This window comes from Pseudonaja textilis, chromosome 3, assembly GCF_049901715.1.
Source record: "Pseudonaja textilis isolate UNSWEBS1 chromosome 3, rPseTex1.2, whole genome shotgun sequence".
NCBI classification, from domain to species: Eukaryota; Metazoa; Chordata; class Lepidosauria; order Squamata; family Elapidae; genus Pseudonaja; species Pseudonaja textilis.
Window position 1 is genome coordinate 98,514,956 of NC_141992.1, and position 24,801 is coordinate 98,539,756.

Consider the following 24,801-nt stretch of genomic DNA (forward strand, 5'->3'; position numbering starts at 1 on the left):
ATAATCTTTTACCTGATTTATAACCATTGCCTGGCACCTCAAATGCCCGGAAAATTTTCATCTCTTGGGGGAATGCAAGGGGAGGAGGGGGGCCATGTGGATTGCAACCCTGGAAGATAGCCTGGAGAAATTTTTCTTATCTGCTTTCTCAGAGATCCTGGTACAATAACATCTTCACATCTGCGGATTGGTGGAATCCACATTGAACTATTGAGAAGGGTTTCTAATTTCCTATATCCTAGTTGTATGCCTCAGAGCCTGCCTTGAATTTTGACTTGCTTTCACCCCTTTTCAATAAAAAGTTCCTTTTGAAATACAAAGTTTTCAAGAGTATTTGATGCGGGGGAGAGGCTGGTCCTTACATAAAGCAGGTTCTGCAATAGTGATCAATCCAGAGAGAAAAAAAAATTCCCCCCAATTTTACTCTATTGAGGGGACCCTGCATTGATGTCTGAACAAAGCAGCGAGCAAGGGGAAGCCAAGTATTGTGGATAAACCTCGACAACTATCCAGCCCGACATTGAAGACATTGAAGCTGTCTTCAAAAGTTCCACAAAGAAGATATATTGATAAGTTGAGAACTTACTGAAAACCACCGAGAGATCTAAGATAATTCCTGCTCCATCCCTTTGCCAGCAATGATGCTTTGGTGCAAGACCAGATCTAAATTTTAACAGGAGACTCTGGAAAATCCATTTCATCCAAAGAGTATGTGGAATCAATCAGTCACCATGGTGCTATAGCAGCTTACTGGGGAAGAATTATTACCACTGGCATATAATTCAGTTTTTCAAACTCTAATGATGTTGTAAGGAAATTGTTCTGCCCTGTTGGATCCATCTGTGGACTCCCTTTCTTGATTTTGCTAGAGCCAGGCTGGGATGAAAAAGAGCCCTGTCTTTGACTCAGGCTAGCCTGGATCTTGTCATGATCACCTACCATTCATTAGTATGGGAGATAATTCCCTCATGTATGACTTCGTAGGTGTTCTTTGTGCTCAAAAGTAACTGTACTAGTCACATGCGAAGCAAAACCAATCAGTTAAAAAAATTAAAATACTTTTAAACCCATGAAGTGATGGCTCAGGGGTCTGAAAGTATAAGGTCATCAATGAAAAATAATTGTAGCCTCTTAATTTTGATATCATTCAAAACAAGATATATACAACTTTTCTTTTTGGCAGAATGGGAATGACAGCATTCGGGCTCATGCATGCATGCTTTTTTTCCCTTAAAAAGCCTCATTTCACCTCATTTTTCAAGGCCATCTTCTCACGACAAGGCTGGTGGGATGCAGTGCTGATACCCCTCGCTGTCAGCACTTTGTTACAAGAGGCTTTGAGTGAGGCAAAGAGGTCATGCCAAAGATGATACTGCCTCTTGCATGCTATAAGGTACTGCAAAACATATATAATACAGAGCACAATAAAAGTGGCCGGAAAATATTCTTAACACAATCTGCAGTTTCTGGAGATATATATCTAAACATATCAGAACAAGGCAAAATTAGATCTTGATGATTTTCTAAATAAATAATAAAAATGAGAAACGATTTTAGAATCTTCATTTAACTCCTGTCCCTATAGCATATTAATACAACCAGAAGAATTGCAATTGTAATTTTGTATTTCAGGGATAGGCAGTGCTCATACTGCAGCCAAAACTCCTATAACAACAATCAGGAGCCAAAGGATTTCTTGCGGCCACACTCGTCTTCAGCGCTTGGGTTTGGGTGATTTCTTAGGTCGAGGAGTGGATGGTTTAGCTTTATCAGAAGCTTTCTTATGAGAAGTTTCTGCAATAGAAGATAATTGGAAGTATTTAATAATCCTTATAGCAGGGATAAAAAAGAATTGGATTGTCCATCGTTATCCCTCTGTGCAGAATTCTTAAGGAGCTGTAAAAGTGCATAAGGGCGGCATACCCACGGCCCTAAAAAAATAAATAAATAAATAAAATAAAATAAATCAATTGAAAAACTCCCTTAACTCCCTTAACAACCACCTTGCTTAACAACGAATTCTGGTTCCAACTGAGGTCACAAGGACTACCAATAATCAATGTAAGAGCCAATGGCTGTGAGCCCTTGATCAGATATTGAATATCGATATACTCAAAGATTATTCTGTCTTAGTGAGAAAAACAGTGCATGATTTGCCTGGAGCTTTTTATGAGGTGCATCTTTATTCCTTTCCAGCACATCTTTATTCCTTTCTCCATATATTAGGTAACAATTATAAGTTACCTCTGACAGTACTTTACAACCAAATGAAATGGGCTGAAGATATTCTAAAATGGAGCACATGGTTTAGGAGGGAGAGGTCAAAGCTTCTTGTGGAGTGAAGATACCTCTTTGTTTTTTGCTGAATAATGTGGTGGTTATTGGGATAAAACATGAATGATAAACAGAAAACACCCTCCTCCTTAGGAGTAAGCTTTATCCTCAGAATAGAAGTACTTCCAGTCTTACTGCCTGAAAGCTTAAGGCTGTGAGGGGAGGAGGAAAAAAAAGCACAAGCCCAGGACAAAGCAAAAGCAGTAGGAAGAAATGTTGGTTTTTTTTCCTGCTTAAGCCTGTGGAATTATTCCAGCCCTTCAAAGAGGCCTTATTTGATGGAGAACATAGAGACACTAGATTGACTTATCACTCTAGTCTAACCCATCATGTTTTCCCATAACATTGTGTGACACAGTTATTTTAATTGTAAGGCACAACTCGGAGATCTAAAACTCGTGTGATTCTAATCATTATTCAACAAACTATGGTTAAAACAAACTACGTAGTACATCCAAAAGGTAGAGTCAAATAAAACATTTTCCAGATATTCTGGTATTAGCTTTTAGAACTATTTCAGGCAATCTGTTTTAATTCAATCCCAGTTCTTACAATATATACATCATAAAGGTACATACACCTGAAATTATCGCAATAACTCATTATGCCGTCTTCAAACTAGTTCCCTACAGATGTATTTGACCACAAACCTCAAAATTTCTTGAAGGCCTAAAAGGAATGTAGAAAATGGTCTGTATTTCTATTAGAAATTTAAAATTCCATCTCTTAGGTTTTAATCGTACCTTTTCTGGATTTTTCTGCTTTTTTGTCAGAATCTTTAAGCTCCGGTTCCTCATCTTCCAAATCCTGAAGTTTTTTCAGAGCTTCCTCCAATTCCTCATGAAGAGCTTCTGACTTTTCCTCTGCTTCCTGGGCTCGTTTCTCAGCATCTCTAAAAAAACAGAAGCCAAGATAGCATGGAGTTAAGATACCAAATATAAAGACCAACTTGGCAAAATTAATGGCTACCCAATCAGAATGGGAGGCACCAAGGTCGGTCCAAGACATTTTTTTTTTTTGTCTGAAGAATGGCCAAACAAGACATGCCCATACCCTTAAGCATGGATTTGCTGTGTGGATAAGAATAATGGAAGTCTCCTTCTCACAAAGATGAGTGTGGATAAAATGGTATAACCTCCCTCCTTACTTTATTTTAAAGTTTTCTCCCTCTCCAGCTCATTTCAAGTAGCAAAGTAGGCTGAGGGAAAATGGCTTAAAGAAATGAACTGAATAGAATTTTCCTACCTTCTCCTGCATAGCCCTCTTTATATATGATAGAGGCAAAGATGGATTTAAGATGTATGTAATAGTTATGCATTGCTAATCTGATTTATAGAAACCCTATAAGAACTTTTTGCGTATAAACCTAATGGAAACAAACACTTATTTCAATGAGTTGTGCTGTAGAATATTCAAGAGAGATTGAGAGGATTTTCAGATGTCTTTTTGGTCAGCCAGGGACTGGACCCTTTATACCACAGATTGCATAAAGTAATGCAAAAACCATTTTGATTTATGAACATTCTTCCTCTATCATTTTCCTTAGTGAAGAAAAAAATTACCTTGGAAATGTACAAGACTCACTATCAGATCAGGAATCTCTATTTCTTCTGTAGCCTACTGGGATGATTGTGTTCCAGGGTGGATCCCCACAATGGCCCTGCTCCCCAGCTTTAAAGTTAATCGTTAACCATTCCTTTTCTGTGTGAATCTAGTGCAGATGCAATATCTACAAACAATCTTTTCTTTTCTTTCCTCTAGAGCACGGGTGTCAAACTCTATCACGTCACATGATGTATCATGACTTATCCTGATGTTTTCTGCCTTTGTGGAGTCTGGGTGGGCATGTGTTGTGCGTGACATGTCTGGCCCATGGGCTGCCTGTTTGACAGGCCTGCTCTAGAGTATTAGCATCTAGCTTATAGCTAGCTCTTCCATAGTTCTGGTGTTTCTACATACATTGTTTGGAATTAATCTTTCTTTATCCTCCTTCCTTCCATTCGTTTTGTGTCATCACAATGATAAACCTTTGGAAAGACTTCAAGAGGACATTTTCTGAAATGTTTTCTCAACTCCTGGAATTCCATGTTAATACATAGGGAAGGCACAATGTTGAAAAATATGTTGGAAAATTTCCACTATGTTGGAGAACCAGTTTATTATAGTGATTAGGGCTAGAAGTTGGGAAACTTGTGAATTCTTGTCCTATCTTATGCACAAAGTCAGCTGTGTGACCTTCAGCCAGTCCCTTTTTCTCAGCCCTAGGAAGCAGGCAAAACACTTCCTAACAACTTTGCCAAGAAAACTGCAGAAGTTTGTCCAGACTAACTTGAAGCAGCCCCCTACCGCCCCACAATGTTCAAAAAGGCTGCTATAAAAACATAGCGGAGATTTCAGATTCTTACCACCCCAAATTTATGTAAGAATCAGTAATTCAAAAATTCACAACAGTTAAGTCTATAGATTTCAGAGCTGGATGTCAGCCACCAACAGGTTTAAGTCTGTGAGAAAAGGAAATTCTAAGAGGAATGGGAGTGTGTCAACAGAATAGAAAACATAGAAGGAATGTGTTATAGACACATAGAGAAAGGCAGCCTTGAACTGTTTGGTTCTCAGCTTTATCTAACACGTCTGTGGCAATTATATATCTCCCTTGATCACCTCTTTTGTACTCACATGAGCCGTTCCTCCAGGATTTCAGTGAAGCTAGTAAAAATTCCTTTTAGAGAATTCAGTGGATAACAGAGTGGGTGGGAGGAGTCCTTTCAGGCACAGGATGTGGACCGGGAAACGGTAACTATGGGGCAACAATAACTCATTAACCAATTGGGGAAAGCTGTCAAGCAAACAAGAATAAAACTAGGACATCCCCAAAACATGGGGTTGGAAACAGCCGAGGTCAAGGACCATCACCAAGACACCAACCAATTAACTTTGTTTGTGAGTGGTGCTGCCAGAAAAAATGATTAAAAAAAATCTAAATAGTGAGATGAGGTTGGTCACAGAAAATATGCCATTGCCTCAGTGCTAAAGTCTACAAGTTAGGCTTTAAGAGTATATGGCCATAAGGTTCATCACTTTCCATTTTCATCTCTCCCTTCCTTCCCATATCACACTGCACACTTCTTGAGAACAGGAATCAATCTGTATATCTATACTTATGAAGCTGCCACTTACACAATAACAATATTTCAAAATGAAAGCTTGTAGCAGGTTTAAAATAAATCATATTGACAAAAAAAAAGAACTCCCTCATTCATCGAAAAATTTCTATTCTGTAATTAACTCAAAACCACAACTTTAGCAAGGATTTGGACAGAGTCAAGAAACACATGATAGTACTTTTTTTTTTTTTTTACCTTGATCTTCTCTAACTGTTGCAATTCGTATTCTGCATTAGGGTCAGAAGTAGCCAATTTCTTACGTGTTGTAACTGCAACCATTTCTTTGCAGCAACTAGGAATGGATAACATTACCTAATTTATAAACATGTTTTAAGTCACCATAAAAATGCCACACTAATTAAGGGAGACTCTAATGTGTCTAGATCCAGGGATCAGGATATTGAGCTAAATTAGGGCCATGAAAGTTCTGCAGAAGAAAAATGATTTCCATCTTGTATAATGCAAAAAATTGAATTCAAATAGGATTTATTTTAGCTAGATTGGGTCTCAACTAGTAAGGTAGGAAGGGATGGTGCAATAAATGAGAGCCAGAAACAGTCACAATGTCTATCAGCTATCGGAAACTGTGACTGTGCATTTGTCATCTCTTAAAATTGTCCTTAGAAGCAAAATTTCCCATCAACTTTCAGCACAAAATGAAACAATTTTGTTTCACTTCTAATTCAGTATGCCTAACACATGAGTTAATGCTAAAAGTACCACCACTCATTCCATACAGGTTAAAAATCCCAACTAGAGACCCTGAAATTGGACCATTGAAAATGTAATTTAAAAAATTACAAAAAGACTGCGGGCTCCTAACCCAGCAGTATTTTAAATTACAAAATACAATGTAGCTGCACTCATCCCCCAGCAGATTTGAGAAGTGGGAACTATTTTTGCCAAAGATAGCATAAAGTAGTCACTTTATGTCTATCACAGCCTTCATATTGCTATTCCTTTATGGACATTGATGCTATAAAATCTGAGGAGGATTTATAGTACCTGACTAGATAAGAGGAAAACTGGCTCATCTGAGCAGCCAGACCCATTACTTCTTTTTCAAGATTCAAAGTATGCAGCATCTTGCGTTCTGCTTGCATTGATATTTCGGTGTCACTCAAAGGGATAGTATCCGAACAGGTGTGCTCTGGCACCATGTGCATAAGCAGGTTGACCATCCATTTGCTCAGAACATTGTGGAAATCAGTCAGCTGCAAAAGTATAAATTGACGAGGATTCAAGTTACACAAAAATTCAGTGAGACTGACACCTGGCTGGCATGCTCATTTACATGCGAGTAATCCCCACAAATTACTTCTTATAAATGAACACTGGGGGTGATGGAGGCTAATGATCATATAAGGAAGGCAAAATATAGACACAGTTAACTCACACATCCTTTTTGGTCTGGCACAAAGATATCCTATTAACTTTTGACCCTAATTCAGACCTTTATAAAGGCAACCTCTGCCTGTCTTCCCACGTTCCCTTTCAAAAGCTTTTACCGTATATACTCGAGTATAAGCCGAGTTTTTCAGCACATTTTTTGTGCTGAAAAAAAAAACCCCTCGGCTTATACTCGAGTGAGATTCCCTCTGAAAAAAAAAATGGCGTGGAGCTCCGGAGCTGGGCAGCCGCTTCCCTGCTTCCGTGTTTCCTTTGCAACTTGTAAGCATGGGGGTAATCGGAAGCAGAAAAGTTCTTGCATGAGGATGTATTGTTTTTTCTTTATTTAACTGTTTTTAGGGGGGGAAAGTCCCACCATCATGTGAGAATGCTCAGACACGAAATCTATCCGCCTGAAAAGATGAGCCCCCTTCCCCGCCCCTGTTTTCTGGCTCTAGGCTCGTGATCTCAGAAAACAACGCGAGCCGAGGTGGCTTCGTTTCCTCAGCCCTAGCTGCTTTCAGTCCACTTGGGAGGAGGAGGTGGTGGCAGCGGCTTGCGTTGTTTTCTGGCTCTAGGCTCGCGATCTCAGAAACAACGCGAGCCGAGGTGGCTTCGTTCCTCAGCCCTAGCTGCTTTCAGTCCACTCGGGAGGAGGAGGGGAGGAGGAGGTGGCGGCAGCGGCTCGCGATCTCAGAAAACAACGTGAGCCGCTGCCGCCACCTCCTCCTCCGCCTCCTCCTCCCGAGCAGACTGAAAGCAGCTAGGGCTGAGGAAACAAAGCTACCTCGGCTCGCATTGTTTTCTGAGCCTAGAGCCAGGGCGCTTTCATTGCACGGTGGAGCTTCTTGTTTCAGGAAACACCGGGCGTCGTTGCTGCCCCCTGAGGGGAGGGCGATTCTGGGCTGCGCGATTGGGGGACTTTGTGGCTTTGGGTGGGTGGGTGGGAGCGAGGACAGACGGAGTCCGCGAAGCGGGGCTTGCCTGCCCTTGCTGGCTGCCTCTGCTTCCTTAGGGGCGGGGAAGGGGGCTCATCTGGACCAAGGGTGAGTCTCCCCCTCAGTTTCCCCTGAAGGATCTTCCGTCGCTTTTGCCTTCTCCCTAATGTCTTCCCTCTGTTAAAATCCCCACACACACACACACATATTTTCAGGCGGATAGATTTCATGTCTGAGCATTCTCACATGACGGTGGGTCTTTCCCCCCACCTAAAAACAGTTAAATAAAGAAAAAACACTATATCCTCATGCAAGAACTTTTCTGCTTCCGATTACCCCCATGCTTACAAGCTGCAAAGGAAACACGGAAGCAGGGAAGCGGCTGCCCAGCTCCGGAGCTCCACACCATTTTTTTTTTCAGAGGGAATCTGACTCAGTATAAGCCGAGGGGTTTTTTTCAGCACAAAAATGTGCTGAAAAACTCGGCTTATACTAGTCAATAAGTTTTCCCAGTTTTTTGTGGCAAAATTAGGTGCCTCGGCTTATATTCGGGTCGACTTATACTCGAGTATATACGGTACTACTGCTGCCCGCACAAGCTGTGCTTAAGCATTCGAGCCATCACAAAGTGCTTTGAAGCAATTCTTGGGGAAGGGACAGATGTGCCCTGCTGCTATAAGCCACCCGATGAAGACACGCCCACCCAACGCATGCTCCTTGGTAACTGAGTTTCAATGCCAGTCTCCTTGGCGAGCCAATCATCTCATACCACCACGATAGGCAAGAAACATAGGAAGAGAAGGAGAGGAAACAAAAGTCAATAGCCTCAGCGCCAAAAATATATTCTCTCCCCACCTCCATTAGGGTGGCAGGAGGAAACAAAGGGAGGAAATAAGTCTTTGTGGAAGTAAGTCCTTTTTTCTGCTTCCAATATGGAAGGTACTCTTTGCCATTTCCTCCACATGCAATTTATGCTCCAGGAAACCAGATTTGTACTCCTGCAGGAAAGGGTAAAAAAAAAAAAACCTGCTTCTCCTCTTTCTCTCCCCACTTTGACTCAGTCAGACTCATGTCAAGAGAAGCACTGGGGTGTGTGTGTGTGAGAGGGAGATGACTTCCTTCCCCCTGGTTTCTCTTGTCATGAGTGTTAGGAGAAACAGTTTGAAAGGGGAGACAGTGGATGATGACTCCTTGGGTGCCGGTTCTCTGATCCCAGGGCCTCTTCTCTGGCCACTAACTGGCATCAAGACTTTCCTCCCAAGACTTTTAGTGCAGAGGGAGCCTCTGTCCTCTCCCAATCTAGAATAGGAATCTTAAATAAGGTCAGCCGCACTTCTCGGGCCAGCATATTTTTGTGCTGGGTCCCACATTGAAGAACAGCAGTGCAGAAGAGCAACCCTTGGTCTAAATTCTTGTAAAGTTCTTGTCATTTGGGGCACTGTAAAACACAGACAAAAAACAGGGACTTCTTGGCTTAAGGCCATAGATTTCACTTTTCCAGAGTACGGGCCTATTTTATCCTTAACCTACAACAAAATCCACTGTTAAATTCTGATGGTATATGGTTTTTTACTTTCTTTCCATGGAATGGTCGTTCGTCTTTTTTTTTTTTCACCCTCTCATTTTCCCCTTCACAAAAATAAATATTTTTAGCATCTCAGTGGTCCACCACTTTGACATTTTGGTTAGTCTGCAATAGTAAATTGTAGATCCATGGGAATAACAGAAAGAAAAACGAATAAACTGTACCAGGGAAAATTGATTTTCTGTGATGATAGCCTGACTTTCAGTGCTTGTGTTTAAGACAGTTGTGACTACCTAAATTATTTGACCACTGTCAGATTCTTGATATTCTTTGCTTCTCAACTCCCTGAACTTACAATTGATAATAAAACTTGAGATGTTGAGTTTTGGACTGGACTTTGGTTGAGATTTTTTAAATTGATTCTGTAATGTCTCTTTTATGTTGGTTTGGACACTGGATTGTCTTATAAGAACCCTGTTGTCTGTCTCACAGTTTATATTTAAAAATAAAAACAAATGAACACTGTTCTTTCAGGGAAAATAGTCTATATGAAGCAATCCTGAATTCTAGTCTAAACACATCAGAGTATGAGAAATGTTTATCCATGACTCTCATATCACATGTCTGACTATCTACTCTTTCTATCTTTGACTCTTTAATACCTGAGCAATTATTTTTCAGTGAGTATTGAAAATAACTCACGACACTTTAGCGGTGTTTTTCTCTCAATATAAAGAAACAGCAGAACTGCCAGTTTTCAAAAGAGACTGCTTATTGCCTTTTAAACTAAATTAGGTTTGTAATCCTAAGAATAGACAATTCTTAACATTTAACCTGATAAACAACATGCATACCTCCCGAGAAAGCTGCGTATTTTCTCTTTCAGAACTAGTAGTAGTTGTCAGGAGCCAATGTTGAATCTTCTTGAACACATCCTCAGATATCACCCTTAATGGAAGCAAGTGATATACCAAATTAAGACCTCAGGTCTGTTCTCACTTTTAGTCCAAAGATTCCTACCTTCAAAAATCATATTCAAGTTGGGCTAAATACCCCGCCGCCCCAATTCTGTGCCAAGCAGAAAATACCGCCCACACTGTAAACTGAAGTTATAATCTCTAAGGAACAAGTACATATAAAATCCAATTTTGAGAGCAGAAGAATGGAAAAGGAGAGTCTGACAATAATCTTTTTCTTGGTATCTTTGCCAGTTTATCTGAATTACTTCTTTACCAACTGCTGACTTCACAAATAATTGCACTGCTAATATACCTATTATCATTATGCTTGTCCCAAAGGTGCTTTTTCCAAAAGGCAACTGGGATTTCTAGTTTTTTTTTCCTTTGAAAACATTTTGCTTCTCATCCAAGAAGCTGCTTCAGTTATGACTGAATGGTGGGGAACGGAAGCATTTGTATTCTTTGCACTCATCTCATCATTAGCACTCTAAGGGTTGGTCATTACATCTCTGAAAGTGATTGAGGGCACTTGGAGGTTTATCTGTATCCTCAGAGTCACCTGAATGAGTGCAAATGGTGTGGGACCTACTTAGGACTGCTGAAAGGACTGCATTATAAACAGGAGATAGGAAGTATTGTATCACTCCCCTACTGTTGAGAGAGGGCTATTCAATTTTAATATAGAGGGCCCCTTTAACCTCTTTTCAAACCAGTGATCCTCTTTGACCAGAATGTGAACTTTGTTGTCTTCAAATGAATGACCCTTCTCTTTCAGATGCAAATAGACTGCTAAATCCTGTTCTGATGAATTTGTTCTCCTGTGTTATGCCATGCATTTGTGAAGTTGTTGTTTTATTTGCTCCAATGTACAGGTCTGCACATGTCTGGTTGCATTGCACTGCATGTACCACATTGCTCTGTTTGTGTCTGGATGTTTTGTTCTTGGGGTAAAAAAGCTTCTGTCTTAATGTATCCCTGGGTTTAAAGTGTGCATGTATGTTGTGTTGGTTGAAAATCCTCCGGAGCTTTTCAGATATTCCTGCAACATATGGAATGACAACCTTGCTCCATTCATTGCTCTCTTCTTTGTCTGTCATGAAGGAGCTCCTACTAGATCTTTTTGTGCATTTGATGAAGATCCAGTTAGGATAGCCATAAGTTATAAACTCTAAAGCCTTCTTTGATGTGTATTTCTTCTTTCACATTCTGGAAAGAGAGAGTTCCAAACTGTAACAAGAAAGGACGTAGGTCTTCAGCACTGATAGAAATAGTGTAGTCCTTAGAGTGCAGTCCCACTTTAGAACGACAAAAAGTATCTATTGAAATTAAAGTATCTATGAATTGATTCATAAAAGGGGTTCCACTTAGGAGCTCTTTGAGTATGGGTGTATGAATGTGTGTTGAGTCTATAAGAATAGGAGCTGGAAAGTAATCTGAGGTTAAATCATGAAAGACATTATATACCATAGTGATCACCTTCAACTGGCCCAGAAAGAAAGTAGTAGCTATTTCAGTAAAGAGGTGTCATAGCATTAGGAAACACCATCTGCTGTTTATCACTTATATTTCCATTGCACTTTAGCTGCAATTTCTGGAACATTTTCAAGGGTTGCCTGATAAAGAATATATTGCAATAATTGAAGCATGAAGTTTTGTTTTGTTTTTGTAAATTTTATTTGAGGTTTCATAAAGAGAAAAAAAATACAAATAAAACATCTTTTTTGAAAGTAGCATAATCCCGGGTTATGTTTCTTCGTACAGACACAAATTCAGGTTCATGCTCATTTTTATATTCTATTCCATATCTTATTACTATTTTACATTTTCTGCATAGCTTCTCCCCTCTTTTAATTGTCTCAATTTTATTTTAATTATCTCATCTCAATTCAAATCATTGTACTTATATTTTTTGTCTGTCCTGTTTCCTATTATCTTTTCTCATTAAACAAAATTTCTCCTGTAGTTACTGATTGGAGTATGACGCCTTTATATCTTTTCCCTAATGTTGTAACATTCAATAACATAACTTCCATTCGGATTCTGCTTGGTACATTCTTAAAATACAGTGTATTCTTAAATTTTTTTTTTATAAATGTATATAATTAAAACAACATTCCATTCCAATTCAATTCTATCATTAATATTAATATTCATTAAAGTCTTAACATCTTTAACATTACTTTTCAATTAAATATCATACTTCTATGGGAACAATTATAAGATTTCCATAGTTAATTCCCACCCCCTTCTTCACTTATATTTTATAAAACATTAACTAATTAAAATGTTCCCATTCCTTCCTAATTCAATTTTCTCATTTATTTTATTTCACTTATTTTATTCACAAACATTTCACTAAATTACACTAACTATTTTATCCCTCATTTTAATCATACGTTGTTTCCAATTTTCTAAAGTTATTTCTATTACTAATATAACAGTACAATCTTATGTACCTTTACAGAATCCCTTTTTCAATTAGATTTTTACCCATTATCTCTAAATAGGTCCTGTTTCTCTATATCTTGCTCTGGTCCTTTGTAACTTATTTTCCTTTCCTTCTTCCCTCTCTTCTTCTCTCTCCCCTTTTTACCCCCTTGTCTCTCTACCTCTATTTCTCTCTTCTGTTTTCCCCTCTTCTGTTGCTTTCCAGTATTAGACTTATTTTTTGAATTATTTTTCTTTTCTTTGGTTGTTTTTTTAAGTCTTAAATTCTCCATTCTCTTTCCACCCTTTCCTTTTTCTTCCCCACATAAAATTGCTTGTTCATTAAAGATGGCTTCTTCTTTGTCCCAGTTTTCTTGTTTTGCAGTCGTTTCTTGTTGTTTCTCATAGTTCCAAATCTCCATTTCTAAGAATTGAAAAACGAAGCCAAAAGAACCCCTCCCTTCTTGTGCATCTTCTTTGTACTTTTTAAGTTCCATTTTCAATTCATCCAGAAGTGGTGCCATTGTATAAATTTTTAAACAACCACCCGATTGATTTTAGTCATTCAAATATAATAACCAAGAATCCAAAGATCACCAAATAATCCAAATATACACAAGCTGTTTCTTTTCTGCTCTTTTTTTTTTCACTTTCTCTTCCTGGGGTTACTATTTAGTTGCAAAGTTTCAGTTAAAATGTATCTTTTAGAAGTCTTGTTGAAGTTTTACTGTAGATTCCTTTTAATTCCAGGCAGTCTCCTCCCTCTTCCAGATCCTGCCCTTATTCTTTTTCTCTCCCTTCCTGCTTATGAAAAAGAAAAATTTTAATGTCCAGAAATCTTTATTATTCCTTTGGCATTTTGTTTTATTTTCAGCTTAATTGCCTATTGATGTCAAAGCAGATTTTTCCGATTTCTTATTTAAGTCTCTTAGTTGTCAGTATAGGGAAGGAGAAGAAAAAAAAAGCCAAACCTTTCCCTTTTCACTTTCCTTCGCTGCTTCTGACTCTTCTTTGGGAGCGATGTTATTTTTTGTAAGTTTAAATTCCAGGGTACCCTAGTTGTTACTTTTACGATTTAACCCGGTCAGCCAAAACTTTCACTACTTATCTTCCTCCTGCACATTCTTTTCTGGTCGAGTTCTTCTTTGTGGTGGCCATTTCTGACCACTGCTGCAACCGCCTTCGGGAAAGGGAGTAATGGCCAGCTGAGGAGGAGAGATGTGGCTCTCCTCGACCCTGCTGGCGGTCTCCCCGCTCTTCACCACCTCTACGGGGTGGCTTAGCCCCGAAACCAGCCAGCTCAGGGCGCTCCAGCAGCAAGCCCAGACAGAAACCGCGCACGATCGCGGATTTCTGTTTGTTGCCGAAGCCCTTTAAACCGGAAGTCGAAGCATCAAGTTTTATTTCATATGCTGTAGAAAAATACAGCATAGCGTATAACATTCACAGAAACAGCATATAAAATGTGTATCAAAATATAAAATGCACGACGTTACTCATCAAAAGAATACATTCAACCAGTTACAAGAACGCTTTAAGAGAAGAAAAACAAACAACTGTGAAAATTATAGTAGCTTACGGGCAAGGTGCAAATGTCTTAAGCTTTTTTTCTTGTAGAGTCTCAGAGGTACCAGTAACTTTCAGTAGATCATCCAATTGGACTAGCCAATTAGAAACAGCTTGGAAAAAATGTACCCAATCGGCTTCATACAATCCTGTCTTCTGCTTGCTGGATAACAACTTGAATGTCCACTCTTCCAAACTGTTCAATAGAGCTATTATAATTTTGGCAGATCCTGGAGAAAAAAATTATATCTTTATCTCTATAAAGAAATGGAACATGATAGAGGAAATTACCTCCAAAATCCTTGGGTTACATGTATTTTGTTTCTCATAGCAGGCAGATTCATATACTTTATCATTTTTATTTTTTTCTGTTTTAATAGTTATGTTCTTTTGAATAGAACAAGCCAATGACAAAAAAAGGCAGGAAACAACACACTCTTATCAATAATGAGCTTTTCTTGAAGGATATTTTGCAAACAAGAGTGGATGTGAACTAAAAACCCAACTTTTGTTTTCTATAAAGACCTGCTGTCAACATCTATTGCCATAAATGTTGGATCTGTTTTACTCAAAATGTTTTACATGTCAGTTGTGCTATATATTTGTTTTTAATTTAATTTTAAATAAATCCTCACCTGTGCAACATATTGATCTTTGAAAAAATCTCTCAAACAATACTGACCATTTCTTACCATTTTCCCCATTAACTCTTGTACAGTACTGTTCATTGAGATGACTGCAGTCTTTATTGATTTCTTCCAGCATATTTGACTCAGCTGGCTTCCTGCCCTGGAGATCTTTGTGACGGCCATGCAAAGCAACCCCCAGATCAACCCACTGCTTCTGCAGTTTGGTAGCCATCTTGAGGGGCTCTTGTCTCAACAGAAGCATGTCCCCACCATACTGGGCCAATTCATCATTTAACATCTGAAAGAAAAAGCAATAAATGTATTTGTTGCCTGAAAGATTTCCCATTTTAAAAAAACCAACTCTACAGCTTTCTCCTTCCCTAAACTGATAATCTTAGGACCAAGTATTAGCTATTATAAGGTAAACTTTTAACTCTATGATTGTCCTGTGATTGAACTGCATCTTTAAACTCACATCTGGAAGAGAAGCTTCTTAGACAAATTTAATTTTCCTACTTACTCTTACAAATTGTGAGATAAAAAACTGTCTGCTCTTACTCCAATTAGACAATTGTTTTCCACTTTTATTTAGGAGGCACCTAATATCTGCTAAATACCTAATCCTCATTAATATCCAGACTTCCCTTGTTGATACCTAACATAAAGCAACCCCAGGAGTGAAGAGGGAGAAAAAAGTAGGATTATGAAACCTGACCAATGAAAATACAATAACTCATTTTTGAATTGGATCCCAGAGATTATTCCCACTACTCAGGCTCACTGCAGTTCATTGGGAAAGGCACCCTGGCGTTGAAAGTAATTAACGAGAATAGCTTTAATAAATGTTATTTTGTTTATTGCAGTCCTGCTTAAGGGGAAGTCTATAAATAAACACATGAAACAAGAAGACCCTTACCTTTTCCCAAACTTTGAGATCCACAAGGATTTGTTCTAACAAAGTAGCTCCCTTTTCAAAATTATAAGTTCCTTTTCCACTGGAAAAGCAAGAATAGACAGTTGGAAATGTGTAACCAAAAATACAAATCACTCTAATATGTATCTAAACCTTTATGCATATCATGCAGTATGCATTGTGTTTACCTTACTCACTTCGCAGTAGTTAACTGAACCATGGTTTGTTTAATTACACAAAGTCTTCATTTAGCCATAACTGTCAGGCTATAAAGCAAAGAAAGAAAGGAACATTTATCAAACTCACAGAACATGATTTTGAAAGTAATGGAGCCAACCCGTCAAACCATTCTGAATGCTCCTTGTCCTTTCTCTTGTAGTTTCTTCAACTTGCTCCACCAGTACCTCAGCATCTCTCAAAGTCTCCCGGAATTCTTGTGTCCAATGTTGTAGATTAGAAAGATCAGTAGAGTCCTAAGTGTATTGGAAGAAAAGAAGAGAAAGAATCTTATGAGAAAATCATATTATTAAGGTATAAATATCAAAACAATCATTTAAAAAGGCATTCTTTATTATTTACATCTACATTGTGAACAGATTATTTCTTTATTTATTGTTGATTTGATCTGATATCACTCAACTCCAAAGAAACTTCAAAGTCTTCATAACCTCACAGTTCATCCTGTTGTAATCCTGGAGTAAATTATACAGATTTTTGCCTCATAACAACTCAAATATGGACAAACAATGGCAGGCATTATCATCAGTTTCTAGCAATTTTGCCATTTTATTATATAATTTATCTAAGCAATGTATGAGAGATGACATATTCAAGAAAAAAGTTGCTTGAGCAAAATAAAATGAGAGCTATAAGCAGCAATATTAACTGGGCTACCCAGCAACTAAAACATTTTCTTGTTTACAGGTACTAGACATACAAGTCACAGTAGCATATTATACTTACTGATATTTATTATTTAGCCCTTACATATTTGATTCATTTATCTACTCTTATCTCAATTGTCTTACAGTGCAGATAATTTGATGTGATTTCATCAAATTTAGTTATTTTTTTGTTATCAGAGACAAAAGTGCAAGTTTCTTTCCCTTTTCTAATGTTTGAATTTTCACCAGTTAATACTATACTACTGAAAGGTGCTGAATCTACATTACCATTTTCTTCTAGTACACTAACCTATATAGATTGGAGAGTTTAAACACAATATCGCCTCTTAAAGTTGGTACTATTGGTTCTCTACCCCTGATCTCATCAGATGATATTTTATAATAAATAAATTGGGATATTCCTGACTAACAGAAGGCAGAATGAATTTCTTTATAAGTGAAGAGTGAGATCTAAAACAATCTTATATGCATGAAAAATATATTTTGTTAATAAAGGAAAGGTTTATTTATAGATAAAAATACTATATACAAAATCCATCTGATGCAAAAAGCAAATCATCTGATGCAAATCATAATAGTTCAACACTCTGCATGCCATTGTTTGTGCAGTATCTTGTGTACCACATATGGAGCTGTCAAAAAAGCTTATCCTGCATGCAAATGCCAATATCAATGTTGATGTAAACCTGATTTATTTATTCAGATTTCTATGCTGCTGTAATCAGGAAACTGAGTGTAGAACAAGGAAGCTAACAAACAGAAAGACTTTATTCATGCAGCTTAATTATATCATGTTCAGCATAAGTTACATCATTTCTCCCACTAATGGATAATACACCCTCAAGTAGCTGTACCTGTGACGCCAATAGCATTAAGAAGCGCCTCATCCCTTTGACCCAAGCCTTTTCACTGTCATACATTCTCCGAGCCAGTATCAGCTTGTTCTTTTCAACTACCTGAAAATACATATTATAAGATTATCAAAGAGTTTGGAAGGAGAAATATAAGTGTAGATGAAGATGCTGTTATACCCACACAATCAATAGCATGTTTTTTTTTATCAGAAGTCCAAATGGGACTTTCCAAGCAAGCATGCAGAAGGTAGCAATTTAGTGAAATAGCAATGGTCCTGACTCAATTATCATACATTAACTGAATCAGATAAGGTTTAGAAATGTGCTACTCAATAAAGTTTGGCAACAAATTTCTTAGTATAAGAACTATAAATTGCATATGCAATTTATAACTATAAATTGCATATGCAATTTGCAATGGCATTCTTTCACCTTGTACAGGAATATCCTATCTGCTGTAACCAATTTTAAGCCAACACTTTAAAATTATTTCTGTTCTCTCTTCTCTCTGCAGGACTCAAGCCTGCTGTCAGGAATGATGACAACCAGGAAAAGCACCTTGAGATTCAGTATCTGCCTGCATTATGTTTGGGTGCACACTTCTGCATTATGTTTGGGTGCACACAATGAAACACTTCCTATCAGACATTATTTTATTCAAATCGTATAATTTCAACACATTTTGGACTTGTACAGTTTTTGTCTAGACCAGGTTCTGCACTTTCTCTTTGATATGTTTACGACAGTATTTCAGGCTGAAATACACAAGATTAACTCTCTTCTACAAAATAAACCAATCACAGAACTAATCATTTAGCTAACACAAATCACAACATGTTATCACAGTAATACTCATGAAAGATGGAAGGTGAAATGGCAAAAGGACTAGAATGGATCTTTCTTCCAAGATTTCTCCATGAATGGTATTGCAATCTCAGAAGTGAAGGCTGACCTGTAAATCAAATAATATAATATTTCCCCACTTTTCTTTTCCTAGTATGACATTTTTATGAGATAACAAACTGCTTCCTTCTTTCTGTTGCAGATATTGCATTCATGCTATTTGCAATGTGCCACAGCTACAAGAGAAACAGTTTGGGACCATAATTTCATGAAGGCCCACTTTCAGAATGGTGCAACTTCAAGCCCCTCTGCTCTAATGTGGCTCACTGAAAATATGTATAGAATTAAACCTCAGGCTTGAATTGGGGTTTCAGTCAAATCTACTGCTTTCCTCCAACTTTCACTGGTTATTTAGTTGTCCTTCATGCCAAATGGAAAGGCAAAGCTTTTAGAACAGAATGGCTAGCGAGCCCATTCATACATCTTTACTTCCAAAACCCACTCTATTCTGATACCAATCAGTAAAGCTTCACATTGTGACAATTGTCCTGAAAGAACCACAGCAGCAAGAATGCTCTATGCACACACATGGAAAGATGTTTTAATTCCCACAATGGATGACTGGCTGCAAAAGCTGACTGAGTTAGCAGAGATGGCTAAACTGACTGCTTGAATTAAAGAAAAGAATACAACTAAGTTTGTTTCCACTTGGAAGTCGCTTCTGGACTTTGTGGTTGAGGTAGAAAAGAATTAAATTTTGACTTTTGCTGATTAGATAGCTTTATTGTTGTAGATATAGCTAGTATATATTACTATATAAAAACAAAAAGTTGCATTTTTTTGTTATTACCTTATTTTATTGAAATAAACAGAGTCAAAAATCAGTGCTTTTTTTCTTTTCCCCCTTTTCCTCTACACTTTTTCTTCTTCCTTTTTTCCTTCCTTGCTTTGAAATTATTTTCATTTTTCTTTTTGATAAACTAATAAAAAATTAAATACTCAGAAAGAACCAACATATGTGCACCCAAAGAAGCATTCTTCATTCTAAATTGGGTACTTGTGCTTGAGGCAACAGATCTATTTATCTAGCCACCTGAAATGATTGAGCTGCCTTTTGAAGACATGTATTTCATTTGGGATTATTTATTTTTTCCCATTTCACAAATTACAAAATATTATTTTTCAATCTAAGTTCCAAAGTAAGTTATTTATTTGTCATATTGAAAAACTGCATATCTCTCTCACAGAGGGTTATAGATTAATATCTGTCAATCCCCATGTATTATACTATTTATTCTATCATGTCTTTTGCTGCAGACCAAAAATTAGAGATAGGAGAAGTAGTTACAAAATGTCTAATTATATCCAAATATTGGGTAATTGTTGCATATATAGTTTGGTTATAGACTCAAATGACAAAATATTCTTTTATACTCGGTAACCAAAGGCCAACCCAACCTCCAAAGAAAAAATATTGAACTCTTCTGGGGTTTCTGCTGTTTGAGCCATCGCATGAGTTCTACAGTGAGTAAAGTTAACTATTCTGCTATGAAAGCATTTGAGGAAAGAATGGATATAGCTTTCTAGAATGGGACAAAAAACTATTTAACATAACCAACCAATTAAATAACTGCTCACCTATGCCATTCTTTCAAAATCCCCAGAAGTAAAAGATATATATTATATTATTTACCAAACTATAACAAATATTTGACGGTAGACAATTTTTGATGCATAACATTATGGTTTTTTTTTTAGATTTTTAGATGCTTGTTTGTGCTTCATTTAATGTGGGCCTGGAGAGTATCAAACATTACCAACACTAACACACTAAAGATAGTTTGCCTATGAAATTTAATCACAGGACACATTGCATTTCAAGCCACAACAGAAGGCTAACTAGATGAGGGGAAAAAAACCCTCTGTTTGCTCCAAAAAAATGTGATTCCTTCCATCCTTCTTTGCACGTAACATTAGCAAATAATTCTAGATTATTACATGGTCAAAAAAATGCACATAGTTAGCAGAACATAATACATTTTATTGTTCCATTCTAATGTTGATTAAAGTAGTGTATGTGTGTATTTATATAGCTGAGACCTTAAGGGAAGATTTGCTGATATTTTAAAATAATAGAAATTTATTGTTACGTTTTAATGAGAGCTGAGCTATAAACACTTAAAAATAGTTACTTTAAAATATATATTAAATGGTAATGTGTCCTTTTTATCCCATATTGTAAGGTGGAAATAGTGATTTTCATCAACAGTTGTTCTGAGGGTAAATGAAATACACATTTATAACTGATTTTATGCACTCAAAAAGTATCAGAAATGAAAAAAAGAATAAATGAGAAAAACTACTCATCAGCTTTCAAGAATTTGTAGACAAAAGTACTAAAAGGGAATTACATTAAGAAGAAATGACTGTACTTTATCAAATGCTAGCGCACTCTTATCTGTTTCGGAAGGTACCTTTAAGGCTATATCATATGCGGCATTGCTCCACAGTTCTTTTTCTAGTGTCAATTGATGTATCTGAGTCTCCAATCTTGTCCTCTGCAATTCGTACAGCTCACGATACTCATCTAAAAGACTAAAGGACATGAGAAAGAGATATAAAACACACTCTACAATTCACCTCAACAGTGTAACTTCTATTTGCAGAATATTCAAAAAAATTATTTTTATATAATCTAATAATAATGAATAATGTTATTGAACTTGAGTGTCACCTCACTCTTAATGACTCTGGGGGGTCTCAGAACAATCAAAACCAAGAAATTACAATAAAACTAATACGGCAATATGTGTTTTTTTTTTTTAAAGATGGCCAGAATGATAGACCAGATTTGAAACCTGCTCAGATCACAAACTAAAAGACATAAATAATGAATATAATCAAAATCATGATCTGGTATATTTGCAATCTTTATTTGCTAAATAATGAGTTTTGTCAGATTTTCACAATTCTGGAAGTACTGTCTAATCAAGGGAAATCCACAAAAAGATTTGTATTTACATTCACAAGTTAGAATCAGAAAAAGTCTGAAGACTGAAACAAGAGATCCATTGGTCAAGTGTGTCTTTTACCCACATTAGATAAAGAAATCAAACATTTCTAAGCCTTTCCCAAGAATTGATTGGATGTTCGCTTCTAAATCCTTAGTATTAGTAGTAGAAGTGGAGGCCTTGACAGCAAGAGGAATCACTGAAGAAGTTTTGAAAACAGTTACTGATCTTCCAGAGTCCACTTTTTATTGCTCTTGTACACATTGCACAGATTTCTGAATGTTTTCCAAATTACATTATCCCACTCTTCACTCAAATATTGTTTCCCAGTCTCAACTTTACAATGATTAACATTGCCATCAATGTACTCAGAGACTCACTTTGCATTCATCTCAGATTCCTTTACTGCTCTTGCTAGCTCCTGATAGGCTTTTTCGGCTTCAAAGGTGGTTCTATGGTCATGTTCTCGGATAGTATTTAATTCCCTGTGGTAAGGACAGATATTCAGAGGCTTTCAACAATCGCTGTTTTTATTCACAAAATGAAACAGAAGCAATGATCTGAATCTAGACCTTGTCAGCTGTCCTATAGCTTGCTTGAAATGGAATAACTCATCAGTAATGTGCTTATCCATTACTCTCTGGGCCATCATTTCTCTAAAGAGAGTCCTCATCTGTCTAGGAATTCGTTCTAGCAATTCCACATATCTTTGTCTGTAAGATAGAAACATGTAAAAGAGGAAAAAAGATTGACTGTTCCTGAGCATATTTGCATATAATTTAAAAGATTTATTTTTTTACAAAGACTGGGAAATTACAAATAGAGAAGGAGCATTTGTACATAAAACTAGACAGAACTAGGCTATTTAAAAAAATCAAGAGAGGTTCAGATGATACAATGAGACTCATGTATCTATTATGACATTCCTCCCCATTGATATCCTAGAAAGAGTATTGTTGTAGGCTTTATCCATTTCACACAATACACCCTGTCTTACACACTTCTGAATTAATTCTACACCAGTAATCAAAAGACTTATAAAGCTGTCATATTTGACTGTGAATATGTTTTGGATTATACACCTCCATACCTAAGTTTAGAGAGGAGTTGTCCTCGCTCTGCGCAATCCACACTGACTTGTCGAATGATTTCATGAAACACAATATTGTAGATGTTCTGTTCCACCTTAATCACCTCCAGGATATTGTGCATCTTGGGAAAGATATGTGGAAACTATGATGATTTTTGCAGAACTAGATATAAAATGGTTATCTTCCATTTAAATGGGTTAGGAGAAAGAAAATAAAAACTTTGAAACATATTTATCCTTTTAATATCATTTTTTTATTCTAGTTCGATGATTGTTGAATTACTCATAGAAGAGATCCTACTGATCGTGCCACTCTCAACTATTCAATGGAAAATATAACTTTGTTATTATTTACATAATAGCTTATCCCATTTTTCTATTAAAATACATGAAATGCAACATCTCATCACCACTATAAATTCATAATTAAACAATAGAATGAGATGTGGTGCATCAAACTACATCATTAGGATTTTGCCTTTAAAAGTTGACCTACCACTAGCACAATCCATTTAGGTATAGAACACTTGTCTACCATAATTTGCAGATTTCCTTCCAGCCTAAACTTTTATACTGGCCACATAAAGAGAAAGATTGTACAGATAGTCCTTGACGTACAATCACAATAGGGACAAAAAAGAATATATTGTTAAGTGGCACGGTCATTAAATGAGACATCACATGAAAGCACCCAGTTTCACAATCTTTTTAGTCACAGCTTCTAAGTAAGATATCAAATTACTGCAACTTGTGATCTTCCCTGATGGCCTCCATATTGAATAATGATAGAGAGCAGGGTGGGAAGGTCGCAAATGGTGATCATGTGACCATGGCATTCTGTTCCTTCATAAATACAGAATGGGATGGTTGCCAAATGCCCAAACCATGATCAAGTGACTACAGGGACACTGTGATGATCGTAAAAATGATCATAAGTCACATTATCAGTGCAACTGTAACTTAAAATCATTGCTAAACAAATGGTCATGTCTGTGTATTGCTGCAGAAGTATCAGGACAATTATTACCTGTGAAATCCCTGTTACACCAACATTCACATCATCTGTTCCAGCCTTTTCCAGCATGGTATCCATCACTTTCATCAGTTGGAGAACCTCCAGCCTCCCAGAGGGCTTCCTAATAAAACAGAGGAGAAGAAATTGCCCAATAACAACACGCAAAACTGAAGAATTTTGAATGTAAGTGTTACTTACATAGATGGAAAAACCCGCAGCCTGTTTTCCTCATCTTGAAGCAGAGTTGTATATTTACTGCAGGAAGTAAAATAGGATAAACTGCTTGGTTTTTATTGCAGGATTAAATGGCACGTTTATTTTAAATATTTTTTTGAAACTATACAACTAGAAAATTATGACAAATGAAGCTGAATGCATTGGTAGCACAATTATTATTTAATTACTGCATTAGCACAATTTACAACACTTTTTAAAAATAGATACAAATAACGCCCATAAGAATGTTATACTTTCTGTATGCAAAGCTCTAATAGATTTGTTCTTTTAATATGTCCCAGGCCTATATTAAAAGCCCACCCATTTGCAAGGAACTAAGGACTTTAGCCCATGAAAAAAAATCATGTTTCCTGTACTTTAAAAGAAACATTCTCCAGAATATCAAAATAAATCTGAAAACAAAACAAAAATAATGAAATGACAAGGAATAGATGACAGAATACTTTTAATGACTTGTAAAAAGTTAAATCAATCAAATTCTAAACAGCTAAGTGCATGTGCCCTTTGAAGGGGTTTGTAATGAGAAGAATGAAAACCTGTATCATGTAGTTATAATTGACTTGCATAAATGTACAATAAATATACTTAACTTACATAAATTGAGAAATACATCCAAGAAAATTAGACTTACTGCACCTAATGACAGCTGAGGCCTAATTTAATATGAAAGGGTTATTTGGGAAAGGAATACTGAATACTTTCTGTCTTACTTTTCCAAATATATTTCATCCCAGTTCAACTCTAATATCAGAAATAAGCCACATATTTCAAAGACTTCCCTATTCCATCCTCAGGAGACCTCTCTATTATGCTACTAAACTTAACTGGTGTGATTTCCTGACAGTGGGAGCCAAGATAAACACAAAACAGTAGTGTAAGACTTAAAATAAATGCAACGCTTGTTTGGGGAAAAACTCCAAGCATCCTTCTAAATCTTGGGTCCCTGTCAATATTCATCTTTACACTCCCCCATTCTGCATCATTGCCTTGGTCACTGCAGAC

General features: G+C 36.9%; 1 protein-coding gene across 1 annotated transcript in view; it reads right to left on the reverse strand.

Moving 5' to 3' along the window:
• Window positions 1-1,613: 1,613 nt before the first annotated feature.
• AXDND1 (axonemal dynein light chain domain containing 1) overlaps window positions 1,614-24,801 on the reverse strand; it is a 31,409-nt gene continuing 8,221 nt past the window's right edge. Inside the window, exons 7-23 of the mRNA XM_087930377.1 lie at window positions 23,761-23,817; window positions 23,575-23,683; window positions 22,548-22,669; window positions 22,030-22,170; window positions 21,838-21,942; window positions 20,921-21,041; window positions 17,604-17,705; window positions 16,151-16,317; window positions 15,848-15,926; window positions 14,995-15,229; window positions 14,316-14,532; window positions 10,205-10,298; window positions 6,504-6,712; window positions 5,694-5,790; window positions 5,011-5,096; window positions 3,078-3,226; window positions 1,614-1,931 (exon numbers count right to left, since the gene is read on the reverse strand). Of these exons, the coding sequence (XP_087786503.1) occupies window positions 1,831-1,931; window positions 3,078-3,226; window positions 5,011-5,096; window positions 5,694-5,790; window positions 6,504-6,712; window positions 10,205-10,298; window positions 14,316-14,532; window positions 14,995-15,229; window positions 15,848-15,926; window positions 16,151-16,317; window positions 17,604-17,705; window positions 20,921-21,041; window positions 21,838-21,942; window positions 22,030-22,170; window positions 22,548-22,669; window positions 23,575-23,683; window positions 23,761-23,817 (2,191 nt within the window). The 3' untranslated portion in view covers window positions 1,614-1,830. The remainder of the gene's footprint in view (window positions 1,932-3,077; window positions 3,227-5,010; window positions 5,097-5,693; window positions 5,791-6,503; window positions 6,713-10,204; window positions 10,299-14,315; window positions 14,533-14,994; window positions 15,230-15,847; window positions 15,927-16,150; window positions 16,318-17,603; window positions 17,706-20,920; window positions 21,042-21,837; window positions 21,943-22,029; window positions 22,171-22,547; window positions 22,670-23,574; window positions 23,684-23,760; window positions 23,818-24,801) is intronic.